Source organism: Mobula hypostoma, chromosome 12, assembly GCF_963921235.1.
Source record: "Mobula hypostoma chromosome 12, sMobHyp1.1, whole genome shotgun sequence".
Taxonomy (NCBI): domain Eukaryota; kingdom Metazoa; phylum Chordata; class Chondrichthyes; order Myliobatiformes; family Myliobatidae; genus Mobula; species Mobula hypostoma.
Window position 1 is genome coordinate 58,532,161 of NC_086108.1, and position 13,934 is coordinate 58,546,094.

The following is a 13,934-nucleotide window of genomic DNA, read 5'->3' on the forward strand; positions in this document are numbered from 1 at the left end:
GTACGGGGGAGATAGGTTAATTTGTGACTGGCTGGAAATTAGGGTTATCTGGAAGATGTAGTACTTTCAACGGCCATTTAGGAGAGGGAACTGAATGTTTGTACATTTAAGCTGAATTTTCCATTGAATTTGAAATTCACCTGCATTTAAATGTCCTTTGTTATTTGATACAGCTATTGAAATATAAGCAAAAATACTGAGTTTGTTTGTAGAGCCATCAAATAAATGAGAAAACAAAGATAATGTTATGCTTATGTAGAATCTAGGATTCCCCTCCTGTGTGCAATTCTGGCCTCAGTGGGTCGGAAGGAATTGGATGTACAAGGAAGTCCATTTAATATACATCTCAATTTGATATTTTGAATAGCAAGTACTAAAATGGAGTAAGGTCAACTTTTCCAGTGTTTTATAAAAATAACAGTATCAAGTTTTGATATAGGTTTGTTAATTGTGTTGCAGCTATCGGTGCTGTTCCATCTCCATTTGACTGTTTTTTGTGCAACCGTGGCTTAAAGACATTATCCCTTCGAATGAGGCAACACTTCAAGAATGCACTGGCTGTAGCCCAATTTTTGGAAGCAGATCCTCGAGTGGAGAAGGTCTTTTTCCCAGGTGGGTTATATGAAACTTATTTTACTCTAGATATAGGAAGATAACTTGGAAGAGGTAGCAGATTCTCAATTTTTGTTGAATTATTAATAATTCCCTCTTAATAACAATTGTGACTTTAAAACTCATTTGTAACTATCAGGAATCATTTTGTATATTGTGAAATATTGGAAGATGACAATCAATGCATCTACTATTTTCTTATTGCCTTTTAGTACTCTGGGATGCAGATTTAAGTGCTGGCAACTTTAGCTTTCAGCAGCATTAATTTTTTACTGATATTTGTTTCCTTAACTTCTCTCTTTCATAAGAATCTTGGTTCCCAAACGTTTCTGGGAAGTTTTGTGTACTTGTTTATGAATGGAGAACAATAAAAACAACGATTTTGTTCTGCATTGCCTTTGTTCCCCATTATAAATGCTTATGTTTCTTATGTTAAGTGTAAAAGACTTGCATATATTTTAACTTCTATTTTTAAGCATTTGCAGGAGCTTTGACAGTGAACTTCTATGTTGCACACAAGTTTACCCTCTAGATCAGGAATTCCCAACCTTTTTTATGCCACGGACCCCTATCACTTCTCTGTACTCTGTCAAGGCAAGTGAGACTGAGCCTGCAGCAACCCAAAGCCACAGGTCCCAAGGAGAAGGTAGACTGGAAGGCATTCTCCTCACAACCTATTCTTCAAGCCCAGTACACAGTGGAGGTGAGAATTCACTTCGGCCCACTGGAAAGGGAGGAGGAAGAGATTGCCACCGACCGCTATCAACGGCTCACAGACACACACACAGATGCAACAAAAAGTTTGCCTACTGTGAAGCGAATCAAGAAGAGCCAGATCTCGAAACATCCTGACGTTGTCGCAGCAAGAAGTATGGTCAATGCTTGTCATACCAAACTTAGAAGGAGCGAAACAGAAGAGCTAAGACAGCAAAGAAGAATCTCTTTGCCACTTACGACCAACTGAAGGAAGCGGAACTAGCTGAGAGGATCAGAGAGGTAGAGGCTGCTAATGAAGACAAGCAGCATGGAGAAGCATGGTGCCTAGTCAATGAGATCAGTAGACAGAAGAAGTCCTCATCAGGTCAGATAAGTGGTAAAACAGCTGAGGACTGTGTCCAGATTTGGTCTACCCACTTTAAGAACTTGCTGGGAAGTCCACCAGTGATCACGGAAGAAGAAGAGGATATACCCATGGTACTAATGCAAGTCGACATCGATGACGGCCCATTCACCATTGAGGAACTGAGAAAGGCCAAATATGCACTCAAACAGGGCAGGAGCGCTGGACCAGATGGGATACCACCAGATGTCCTGAAGAACTGTGAGCTGGACGACATCTTGCTGGACATATGTAATACGGCACTGATGAAAGGCGACAAACCAGAACAGTGGTCACTCTCAAATATTATCCCAGTCCCCAAGTCTGGATCCCTCACGAAGACAGATATATCAGCTTGACCTGCATCTTAGCAAAGCTATACAATCAGATGATCTTGAACAGGATTTACACCGCCATTTACCCTAAGCTAAGATTCAATCAGAATGGTTTTCGGCAGAAGCACACAACAGTAATACAAATACTTGCTCTCAGTAGAATCACCGAGGAAGTCAAGAGTAACAGCCTACCAGCCACGCTTACTTACATCGATTTTCACAAAGCTTTTGACTCCATTCACCGAGGTAAAATACTGAAGATCCTGAAAGCTTACAGAGTGCCAAACCATCTACTGAGAGCAATAGAGTCCAGCTATACCAAAACCAAGGCGAAAGTTATATCACCAGATGGAGAAACAGCAGTGTTTGAGCTCTTAGCTGGTGTGCTGTAAGGAGACACTCTGGCACCATATATCTTTATAACCATCCTTGATTACACTCTGCGTCAAGCCACCAAAGATCATGACAAGCTTGGTTTTACCATAAAACCAGGACGAACCAAAAGGGTCAGACCAGTTACGCTCACTGATCTCGATTTTGCAGATGACATAGTCCTGCTCTCTGACCAGATGGAGGAAGCACAGCAGCTACTGACAAAAGTGGAAATTGAGTGCAATAAAGTTGGACATCACCTAAACACTAAAAAGATAGAGTACATGGCGTTTAACTGTGACGAAGGTACTCTCAAGACCGTAAAGAATGATGAGTTCGGAGAAGGACATAAAGATATGGAAGGCGCTGGTGTGGAGGGCTATGAATGACATGAAGGAAATCTGGAAGTCGAACCTGACCAGAGGGCTTAAAAAGAGGATCGTCATAGAGTCCATTCTCATGTACGGATGTGAGACGTGCACACTCACCAAGACGATGCGGAAGTCTCTAGATTGTTGCTATACACGAATGCTCCGGATGGCTCTTGACGTGAGTTGGCAACAGCACATGACGAACATCGAGCTCTATGACGACCTACCGATGCTCACCACTAAAATTGAGGCGAGACGACTGCAACTAGCGGGGCACTGTCTACGCCACCCCGCGCTATCTGCCAGCCTGGTCATCATATGGGAGGATGAACCTTGGCGCCCTCCCAAGACTATGGGCAACACGCTCCTAGAAGACAGCAGCGCGGCTAACGTAGATGAACTGAACACACTGATGAGGGAGAGGGAGAAGTGGAGAGTCCATCATCGTGCCCGACGCCGGCCCCTGGGCCTGAGTCGATGTCATAGTAGTAGTAGTAGTGATAGTAGTAGACCCTACCATTAACTGAGGGCTCTGTGGACCCTAGGCTGGGAACTACTGCTCTAGATCCTTTCTGCATGGATCTAAATCTGGGTCTGCTGCTGCTTCTGGCAACTCTGTGTGCCTTCTCTTTGGATCTAATACTATCATTTTTCCATAATGGTGAGGTGGCTATTCCTTTTTTAGGTTTTGCTTCAGAAGAGAATGTGTAACTGTTAATTGTCCATGATTTGCCCTTTGAATGAAGCTCCCCACAAATATTTTGCTGAAATATAGGACCTTAATTTTAGATCAACTTTTCCATCACAGTAAGGTTGTACAGCATTTTTTTTTTGCAGAAGCAACTGGCCCTACTAAAATTTGACTTCTGTGTTTTTCCCTCAGTTATTTGTTTCACTCTAAATGCATTATTGATATAAAAGTGTCTATATAGGAATGCCTAATCCATTTTATAAATACAGTAAAAATCTGCTATTGGACTATGTGAAAATTATGATAGTTTAGCATCTGACTCATCTGCTAAGTAATTGTCACACAACCTTCTCACATAACAGGGGCCCTTATTCATTTGCTCCCTCCAACACAGAAGGGACACAATTCACCTCAATCCTTTCAATTTAGTGTGGCCCTGATTCGTGTGCTCTCTTTCAAATGATCTGGGTTACGGGAAACTTTATCATCATTTGGAGCTGGTGTACGGTTTCTACTCAATGACTCCAGACTCTGAAGGGTAGATTGCAATATTCTCAAACTGCAGAATATGGTACTCAAAAGCTGCTGGAAGTACTTTAAAAATGCTTCACATTTTCAGTAAATGTGCTTCCTTTTCAGGTCTCCCTTCCCATCCGCAATACAAGGTGACAAAACAGCAGTGCACTGGAACTTCAGGCATGATTGCTTTCTTAATTAAAGGAAACCTGGAAAATGCCAAGATATTCCTTGAAAATCTAAAAGTAAGGACTGCTAAAACCTAGTCCACTTTAAAAAAAATACATTTTACCTAGGTTGTTAATGTTGGGTGAGAAGATTTCTTAAAAATATTTCTTTCTAGCCTTTTAAATATTGAAATATACCCTTAACTATGTTAAATGCAAGTTAAAATTGGTAATGTCTGATTGGTAAACGTTCCCATTCACTGAAGGAAAGCAACTAATAAATTAAAACACAAAATAATTTGCAGATTCTGGGGTCAAAGCAACACTCAAAACACGCTGGAGGAACTCAGCAGGTCGAGCAGCATCAGTGGAAAAGATCGGTCGACGTTTTGGGCCAGAACCCTTCGTCAGGACTGTAGGGGGAAGGGGCAGAGGCCCTATAAAGAAGGTGGGGGGAGTGTGGGAAGGAGAAGGCTGGTAGGTTCCAGGTGAAAAACCAGTAAGGGGAAAGATAAAGGGGTGACATAGGGATAGGGGAAGGGAGGGGGTGGGAATTACCGCAAGTTGGAGAATTCTATGTTCATACCAAGGGGCTGGAGACTACCTAGATGGTATATGAGGTGTTGCTCCTCCAACCTGAGTTTAGCCTCATCATGGCAGTAGAGGAGAGGCCATGTATGGACATATCTGAATGGGAGTGGGAAGCAGAGTTGAAGTGGGTGGCTACTGGGAGATCCTGTCTGTTTTGGCGGACGGAGCGGAGGTGCTCGACGAAGCGGTCCCCCAATCTGCATTGGGTTTCACCGATGTAGAGGAGGCCGCACCGGGAGCACCGGATGCAATAGATGACCCCAACAGACTCAGAAGTGAAGTGTTGCCTCACTTGGAAGTACTGTTTGGGACTCTGAATGGTGGCAAGAGAGGAGGTGTAGGGACAGGTGTAGCACTTGCGCTTACAGGGATAAGTGCCGGGTGGGAGATCCGTGGGGAGGGATGTGCGGACCAGGGAGTCGCGGAGGTGGAAGTTCCGCCACCTTCAACAGGACCCCACCACTAAGCTCATCTTTCCCTCTCCACCCCTCTCCGCCTTCCGCAGGGATCGGTCCCTCCGCGACTCCCTGGTCCACACGTCCCTCCCCACGGATCTCCCATCTGGCACTTATCACTGTAAGCGCAAGTGCTACACCTGTCCCTACACCTCCTCTCTTGCCACCATTCAGGGCACCAAACAGTCCTTCCAAGTGAGGCAACACTTCACTTCTGAGTCTGTTGGGGTCATCTATTGCATCCGGTGCTCCCGGTGCGGCCTCCTCTACATCGGTGAAACCCGACGCAGATTGGGGGACCGCTTCATCGAGCACCTCTACTCCGTCCGCCACAACAGACAGGATCTCCCAGCAGCCACCCACTTCAACTCTGCTTCCCACTCCCATTCAGATATGACCATACATGGCCTCCTCTACTGCCATGATGAGGCTAAACTCAGGTTGGAGGAGCAACACCTCATATACCGTCCAGGTAGTCTCCAACCCCTTGGTATGAACATAGAATTCTCCAACTTGCGGTAATTCCCTCCCCCTCCCTTCCCCTATCTCTATGTCACTCTGCCCCCTCCCCCAGCTGCCTACCTTCTCCCTCTTGGTTCCGCCTCCTTCTACTACCCATTGTGTTTTCCACTATTCTTTCTTCACCTTTCCTGCCTATCATCTCCCTGTTTCCCCTCCCCCACCCCTTTATCTTTCCCCTTACTGGTTTTTCTCCTGGAACCTACCAGCCTTCTCCTTCCCACCCTCCCCCCACCTTCTTTATAGGGCCTCTGCCCCTTCCCCCTACAGTCCTGACAAAGGGTTCCAGCCCGAAATGTCGACTGATCTTTTCCACTGATGCTGCCCGACCTGCTGAGTTCCTCCAGCGTGTTGTGAGTGTTAATAAATTAAAATGTGGTTTCTAGATCTTCTAAAACAAAGTCTGTCACTGTAAATGTATTACTGAAATCTCTCAAAAATGACATTTTTGACATTGAAAACTTGAGAAATTCTTAACTGATGAAAAGGCTTAGTTTTAAAAAAGCATATTATTGAACAGAGAACAATATAGCATCGTTCATTGTCTGTCCTTGCACTCTTTGTAAATAAGTAGCTTTTGGTTTCCAGTAGGGAATGTTCTGTACTGTATGACTCACATGGTTTTTTTTAACCTATGCCTTTTAGCTGTTTTGTCTTGCCGAGAGTTTGGGAGGATATGAAAGCCTAGCTGATCATCCGTAAGATTTTTTTCCTTCCATTTCTTAAGCTGATTGAAAGCTAACAAACTTTACTTGGTTCATTTATTCAATAAGACAGAGAGAATCATTTTATCCTGGCTGTTTCAATTTATATTTAGAAAAACATTCAATATAATCGTAAATATGTGGTCTCAATGTGCAAAAGGAAATCGGGGAAGAGTTCATTTTTTTAAATCAATAGTTTGTCAGTTGAAGATTCAGAATAAATATTTTTTTAACTTGACGCAGTAATTTTTATGACTAATTTAGATACCTAGTTTCGTTAGGCAGCTTTGCCAGTGTTATTCAGGATGGAGTTGAGAACCTAGCAGCAGTTTCAGCTGGTTAAAGGACAATTAAATATAGTAAGTCACAGTTTACGAAACAGTAATTAGCAGGTATAGAGTAAAAATTGTAAGTTTAAAACAATGCTGAAAATATTCAAGAGAGTTGGGCAGCATCTGGATAGAGAAATGTAATATAGAAGTGTTTATTTTACCATCTAATGCTAGAATTCCAAAGAAATAAATTCAGTGCACTAAGGTCATGGCAATAAACTGGCCATTACTGAAATAAGGTTTGAAGATGGCCAGATTGGCTGTTTCTTTATGTCAGGATCTCAGACCATGGAAGGGAAGTTTGAAAAAAAGGAACTGTGCAGCAATATGGATTAAACAAAGCATGCCAATCGTGAAGAGGATTCAGTGGCTTGAAAGATCAACCAATAGAACCATGTAGATTGAACTTCGGAACAAAAAAAAAGTAGTATTTGCATAGGTGGAAGTATATTTTAGGCTCCCAGTCAGAGGAGCATGTCATAAGAAATACATTGCTAACTAAAAAAGTAATAAAGCAGTAACAGTAAAGTAATTCAGATAACCTAACAAAGTCTGGGACAGAAGTAGAGAAGTTGCTTTCAAAAAGCATTCAAACTATTAAAATCAGTATGTAACCAGTCCAAACAGAAAGGTAGGAAACTGAACTAGTTTTGGGAAGTGAAGCTGCATCAGTAGAAAGGTCACTCTAGGAGGGCATTTTGAAGATGCAGACATAAGTTAACATTGATCTATTTTTAGCAAAGAGCGAAGTTAGTTTAGGGATAAATGTTCTAAAATGGACTAAGACCGGTTTCATCTGACTGAGATACAGGGCTTCAGAAGTGAATTTGTAACAGCTACTTCAGAGTTACTCAGTGTACTACTATGCAAGAAGTTGGAGAAGAAAGAAGTATTTCAGACCAAAATGTTCCCTTTGAAAGATTCTTCTGGATCTTTATTAACCATGGATGTCAAGAGCAAGGTAGAACTGCACGAACTAAGTCAATTAGAGTTGCAGTTTAGTGTACAGTTTTGGCCATGACGCTGTGATAACACAAATGCAGAGGAGATCTGAGGACATTCTGATCTAGATAGTGTTAAATACTGTTCTTGATCAATATTTGGTATTTCATTCTGAAATAGATGAAGAACTTGCTTGACTTTGGGTATATGGGAAAGTGATAATGGTTGTTGTAAATATAAGTACTGTATTTACAGATTGGATCTTAATATTATTGTATATTTTGACAGAATTTATCCTTAACAAAATGGTACAACACAATGAACTGTATTCTTTCTTAGAGCAATCATGACGCACGCATCCATCCCAAAGGAGGAGCGCAAGGCATTGGGGATCAGTGATACTCTAATCAGATTATCTGTTGGTTTGGAAGATGTAACAGATATCATTGAAGATCTCGATAAAGCTTTAAAAGCTGCAGTAAGAAAACAAGTATAATTTTAATAAGGAAACAGTTATTTGTTGTTACATTAGACTTGGATATTTTATCAGAAAAGAAGATGCAAGTTTCCCTCCCTTTAATAGAACTTGGCATGCTTACATTCTGTTCTCCTTCCCCACAACGCATTCAGTACTGATGTTGTTATGAACCAGACTCAGGTGGGAAGGACAGTCGTAGAAATTCTTTCTTAGGTGTCCTAGGGGTGCATTTCTGATGACCATGCAGAATAATGCTTCGAATATAAATCCAGGGAGATGGTGTAAATTTTTCAAATAAGAGCAACATCTCTGGTTAAGGCTATCAGAGATGTATATACTTCTACAATATTGTATAGAAAATGATAAGGATCGTATGTAAACAATCACATTAAGATTGAACTCTTTTGCTCTCTTATCATTTTAGAGATGGGATAGTATTATTAGTTTAGTAGGCTACCAAAGTGAAGAATCACAATTAAAAAGGTAGCCTTGAGAAAGTAGATTTTAGTTGAACAATGCAGATTCTGGCAAAATCAAAGATAAAGGAATTTCACGGGTAAATATGTTTGAGAAGTCAAGAGCTAGAGAGAGAAGATTGAAGGCTGATTTATACTTGTGCGTCAAATGTACACTGTAGGTACCGCATACCCTACGCTGTAGGGTGATGTGTACCTCCCCAAAAATGTAACTCACGTGTCGCGGCGACGCAGACCGCAACAACTGTGATTGGTCCGCTTGGTAGCATTGCATTTCCGGTTGCTTTTCTCCGCCGTGTCTGTACACTGATGCGAAATAAATGGTTGGAGACGATGAACCAAATCGTCAAATCTACCTGCCGACATCCGAAAATATTTGAAATGCATTTCCTCGTCCATGTCTCTCATGAAGAAACTCAACACAGTGGCATAGAAACCCCGCCAATTAGCGTTTTGGTGGTGAATTGCAGAGCGACGTAGATAAAACTACGCATGCTCGCTACGGCATAGGGCTAGGCAAAAGTATAAATCAGACCTACGGCGTAGACCTTTAGCACGAGTATAAATCAGCCTTGAATGTGAGACAATGAGAACAGAAGCCAGAGACTGGAATTCAGTTGCACAATTGGTCATCGAGGCAGAAGCTGTCAGCTTCAAGGTTAAATCAGAAAGGTAAACAAGGGGGGACTGAAAGACTAGAATGGGTACATTGCTCCATCTTTTCTCTAGAATGGGGATTATATCAACATGGATTGGCTATATCTGTAGCCAGTTTACCACCTGCAGAATGGCATAGAAGTAGTTTTGCCACAAGCAAACATGAGGAAATCTGCAGATGCTGGAATTTCAAGCAACACAGGTAAAAGTTGCTGGTGAACGCAGCAGGCCAGGCAGCATCTCTAGGAAGAGGTACAGTCGACGTTTCGGGCCGAGACCCTTCATCAGGACCCTTTGTCTCAGCTGGAAACGTCGACTGTACCTCTCCCTAGAGATGCTGCCTGGCCTGCTGCGTTCACCAGCAACTTTTATGTGTGTTGCTGGCCACAAGCAGGAGTTTTCAGGACTTGTATATTTTTGCCTATTATTATACCCTCTTATTAGTCAATGGTCTGTTTTAGCTTATTGATATTTGTCATAATCATCAGACTCCCTTCCCCTAAAATAAAAAGCATCAGCTTCCACCCCCCAACCATATTCTGCCTGTGAATTAGCCATTTATATTTAGAAGTAGGCAAGTACAGTTTTTTTTCAAATAAAAAGTATGGAAAGAAGAATTTCACTTACCTTTGTTAATTTACTTCTCTAGCATCCAGATGTGGAAACACCTGCCAAATAAATTAAGCTGGGAGTGTCCTTTGGAAGAAACATCAAGAGATTAGAAAAATTTTGAATCAATTTAAATGCAGCCTCTCAAGATGTTTTGATCTGATTGTATACAGTGAATAATAAGTGTACATTTTTGAAATTGTGACTTTGAAAAAATTAATTGGGACACTTTGGGACAAGTACATTTTGGCCCAGAAGTGGCTGCCTCAGTAAGATTAAGGTTCATTAAAATAGTTTAAAATATATATTAAAAAAAAGACAAATTGAGTAACAAATTATGTGTTTAAGTGAAATGCAGAAGAAATTAGAACACTGTCAATACTATTACAGTACTATAAAACTCTATTAGTTCTTAATAGTTAATGGCAGGAACTCAAGTGAATGCTGCCATGTTTAGTTAGTCCTGACGAAGGGTCTCGGCCTGAAACGTCGACTGCACCTCTTCCTAGAGATGCTGCCTGGCCTGCTGCGTTCACCAGCAACCTTTATGTGTGTTGCTGCCATGTTTTCTTTGATTGACTGCAAATGAGCAAAATCAGTGCAGATAATGGACTGCCTTCATACAATACTTTTGCCAATTGCATCCTCCAAATCTTGGTTTTTAATGAAACATTCAAAATAATTGCCTATACCTTCAAATTCTTTGTAGTTTCTAACTTGTAGTGAAATCATTTAGTTTTCACTGCTGGCAGTTTCTGGCATCTCCAAGCCATAAATGCTTGAAACTGCAGTGCGCAAACATTTCTGAATTCTTAATGCTTATTTCTCACCAACTGTCAGTGACAATGATCACTGCTTTTTGAACACAAACACATGCAACTGATGCTCCTTAAGAAGTGTTCGCTGCTGAGCACAGTGTAGTGTTCTACGGCAGCACAAAGTGCATACGATGGTTGGTAATCAGAAATGTTCGGCGAAGTGCCCCCAAATAAATGAGGGGAATCCCGACAATTTTCTCAATTAGTTTTTGTTCTTTAAGAGTTGTCTCAGATAAGCAGCTGCTCCGATTAACTGGAATCCACGGTATTAATTTACAATAAAATTGTGGGGAAAAGATTTAAAACTATTAACAGTGTACGAGGTCTCTTCTTTGTATGTTAAATTTAAAATAGCTTCTTTGTTATGTTAATCTTTTAAATTGCTGCGTATGTGGATTATAATGGTTTCTATGTTATGTTAAATGCTGAGAAAGTCTCCAGCTAGACATTTGCTTGGGTGAATACAGACAGCAGGGAGCTATTAGCCAATGGGTATTCATGTTATTGTTCTTCGGATGATAATGCTATCTCATATGACTGGGAACGGGGGTTTTTGGCGGGGAGTCGGAGGAGAGACGGGGAGGATGGTGGACGTGGGAAAAGGCTCCGGTTGATCACTCCGGGCGGTCCCAAGCCACGAGTCGACGGGGTCCAGGCGGTCCCGAGCCGCGAGTCGACGGGGTCCGGGTGGTCGTCGGGAATTTCTGAGCTCCAACTTGTGCACGAAGAACTTGAACCTTGATAAGTCTGGCGCTTTTTTTCTCCATTACTTCCTTTTCTGTATCGAACGTATTAATTTCATAGACTTAGTAATATCTATAAAGTGTACCTGGTAAAAGGTACTGTGGGTGCTGGCTGATGATTGTTGATTGGGATTGATTTGGGTGGCTGTGGTACAGCAACTGACCCAGCGGGAAGTGTCCAGGCCGGTGCCAGGCGGGATTTCCCCTAGACATATATGAGCCAATATAGCGGAGCGTTACAACTTAATGAAGACAAATAGATAGTAATTACTGTTAATCTTTTGCCAGCAACTTAGAATAAATTATAAGAATGATTGCAAATTAATTTAATTCCATGTATGACCGGTGTAGCTGTATGGCACCTTTTTTAAAAAAAAAAGTTGCCAGAGGATCATAGTTTTACAGTATGTCACACTTTTTACCAAATTTAGAAAACAATGTTCCCTGTAAAGGGAGACTTGTTGAATTGTTAATAGATCCATGTGCTGTAGACAGTGTTGGCCAGGTTTTTGCCTAGAGCTGAGAGATTGTTTCTCAAATGATACTATTTTTACTGGCCTTAACCAGATCCTCTGGCAATATTTAAGAACTTGTATTGCCTTGGGCTATACCAGTTCACAATACACTTCACTTGTTGATATCCAGTCATCCGGATCCTACATGATGTCACCACTCTTCATGAAGCTCTACCGAGCTAATGACAGTTTTGTCTCAGTTGTGATCTCATTTTAGCAACACTCAGCAGCTCTAGCTGGTGCGTACGCTAGGAGCCATGTAACTTTGTCTCAACATGGTAGCTGCTTTAAAATGAAGGAGCCATGGAAGCACTCAGGGTACCTTGCATGGATGATGAGAAAGTTCATCGTGTGGTTGACTACAACTGGAATGTTGAGGAACAGGAAGACCTCATCATTCAAAAAGAACTGTAGGATCTGAAAGGTAGTTTGAAGTGATACATAACCAAAAGTGTTGAATCTTTGGCAATTGTCTTAAATTTCTGAGAGGGCTGAAATTTATTGAGACGGGAGATGTGTAGTTCTTGAATATCATACCCACATTCAGTAATGAGCCCTTCTATATTCCCAGACTAGCAATGTTACAAGATAGTGGCTGTTTGCGGAGCAAACAATGTTATCTAAACTTTCTTGGTTTACGTGTAGCCAAATGGAAAATCTTTTTGAAAGCATCACCGAGTTCCATCTGATACTACTGCAATATGGTATTACCTGAGAATAGCTGTCACTAGTGATAAAATTCTATCACCCACACTCACGTATCACATACTGGACTGTGACTTTCTAGAATGATCCAAAACAGTCAGAAAATAGTTGTATCATGTTTCATTCTATGAAAGTTTGATTTTCATTTGTGAAATGTTTGAAAAAAATCAACAATGTGTCCTCAGACTGTACAATTTTATTCAAATTAAAATATATTAATTTCTTTATATTTAGTTTTAACCTGGTTCTATATGAAACTAAAATACAGTAATCTCTACACAATTTTCAAATCAAAATGCTGTTCTTTATTATGATGTACAATAAATTTAACCCTTAAGCACCTGGATTTATTACACACACTCACGAATGATTCAGGAAATACTGGAAGCTCTTAAGATTGGAAATGTCACTCCACTCTTTAACAAGAGAGGAAGGCAAAGAAAAGGGAATTATAGGCCGGTTAGCTTAACCTCAGTGGTTGTGAAAGTGGTGGAGTCTATTATTAAGGTCGAGCTTTTAGGGTGCTTGGAGACTAATGATAAAATAAATCAAAGTCAGCATGGTTTCTGTGAAGGGAAATCTTGCCTAACAAATCTAAATGGGGAGAAGGTTCAAACATCAGAGGTGCAAGACTCCCAAAAGGTTAATTTACAGGTTGAATCTGTGGTAAAGAATGCAAATGCAATGTTGGCATTTATTTCAAGGAGAATAGAATATAAAAGCAGGGAGATAATATTGAGCCTTTATAAGACACTCGTCAGGCCACACTTGGGAGTATTGTCAACAGTTTTGGGCCCCATATCTCAGGATGTTTGTCATTGGAGAGAGTCTGGAGGAGGTCTGCAAGGATGAATCTGGGAATGAAGGTGTTAACATACAAGGAGCATTTGGCAGCTTTGGGCCTGTACTCACTGGAATTTAGAAGAACGCGGGGGCTGGTGGTGGTGGAGGGGCATGGAATTCTCATTGAAACCTGCCAAAAGTTGAAAGGACTTGATAGGGTGGGTGTGGAGAGGATGTTTCCTATGGTAGGAGTATCCAGAACTAGAAGGCACAACCTCAAAATAGAGGGGCCACCCTGTACAACAGAGGTAAGGAAGAATTTTTTTTTAGCCAGAGAGTGGTGAATCTGGAATACTCTGCCACAGACTGCAGTGGAGGCAAGTCCATGGGTATATTTAAGACAGAAGTTGATCATTTCTTGATCAATCAGGGCATCAAAGGATA

At 41.3% G+C, this 13,934-nt stretch overlaps 1 protein-coding gene across 1 annotated transcript in view; it reads left to right on the forward strand.

Annotated features, from left to right (window-relative positions):
- The window catches only part of LOC134354841 (cystathionine gamma-lyase-like), a 55,527-nt gene extending 42,593 nt beyond the window's left edge, over window positions 1–12,934 (forward strand). The window contains exons 8-12 of the mRNA XM_063064222.1: window positions 460–612; window positions 4,120–4,241; window positions 6,374–6,426; window positions 8,046–8,184; window positions 9,967–12,934. Coding sequence (XP_062920292.1) covers window positions 460–612; window positions 4,120–4,241; window positions 6,374–6,426; window positions 8,046–8,184; window positions 9,967–9,996 — 497 coding nt within the window. The 3' untranslated portion in view covers window positions 9,997–12,934. The remainder of the gene's footprint in view (window positions 1–459; window positions 613–4,119; window positions 4,242–6,373; window positions 6,427–8,045; window positions 8,185–9,966) is intronic.
- Window positions 12,935–13,934: the final 1,000 nt, after the last annotated feature.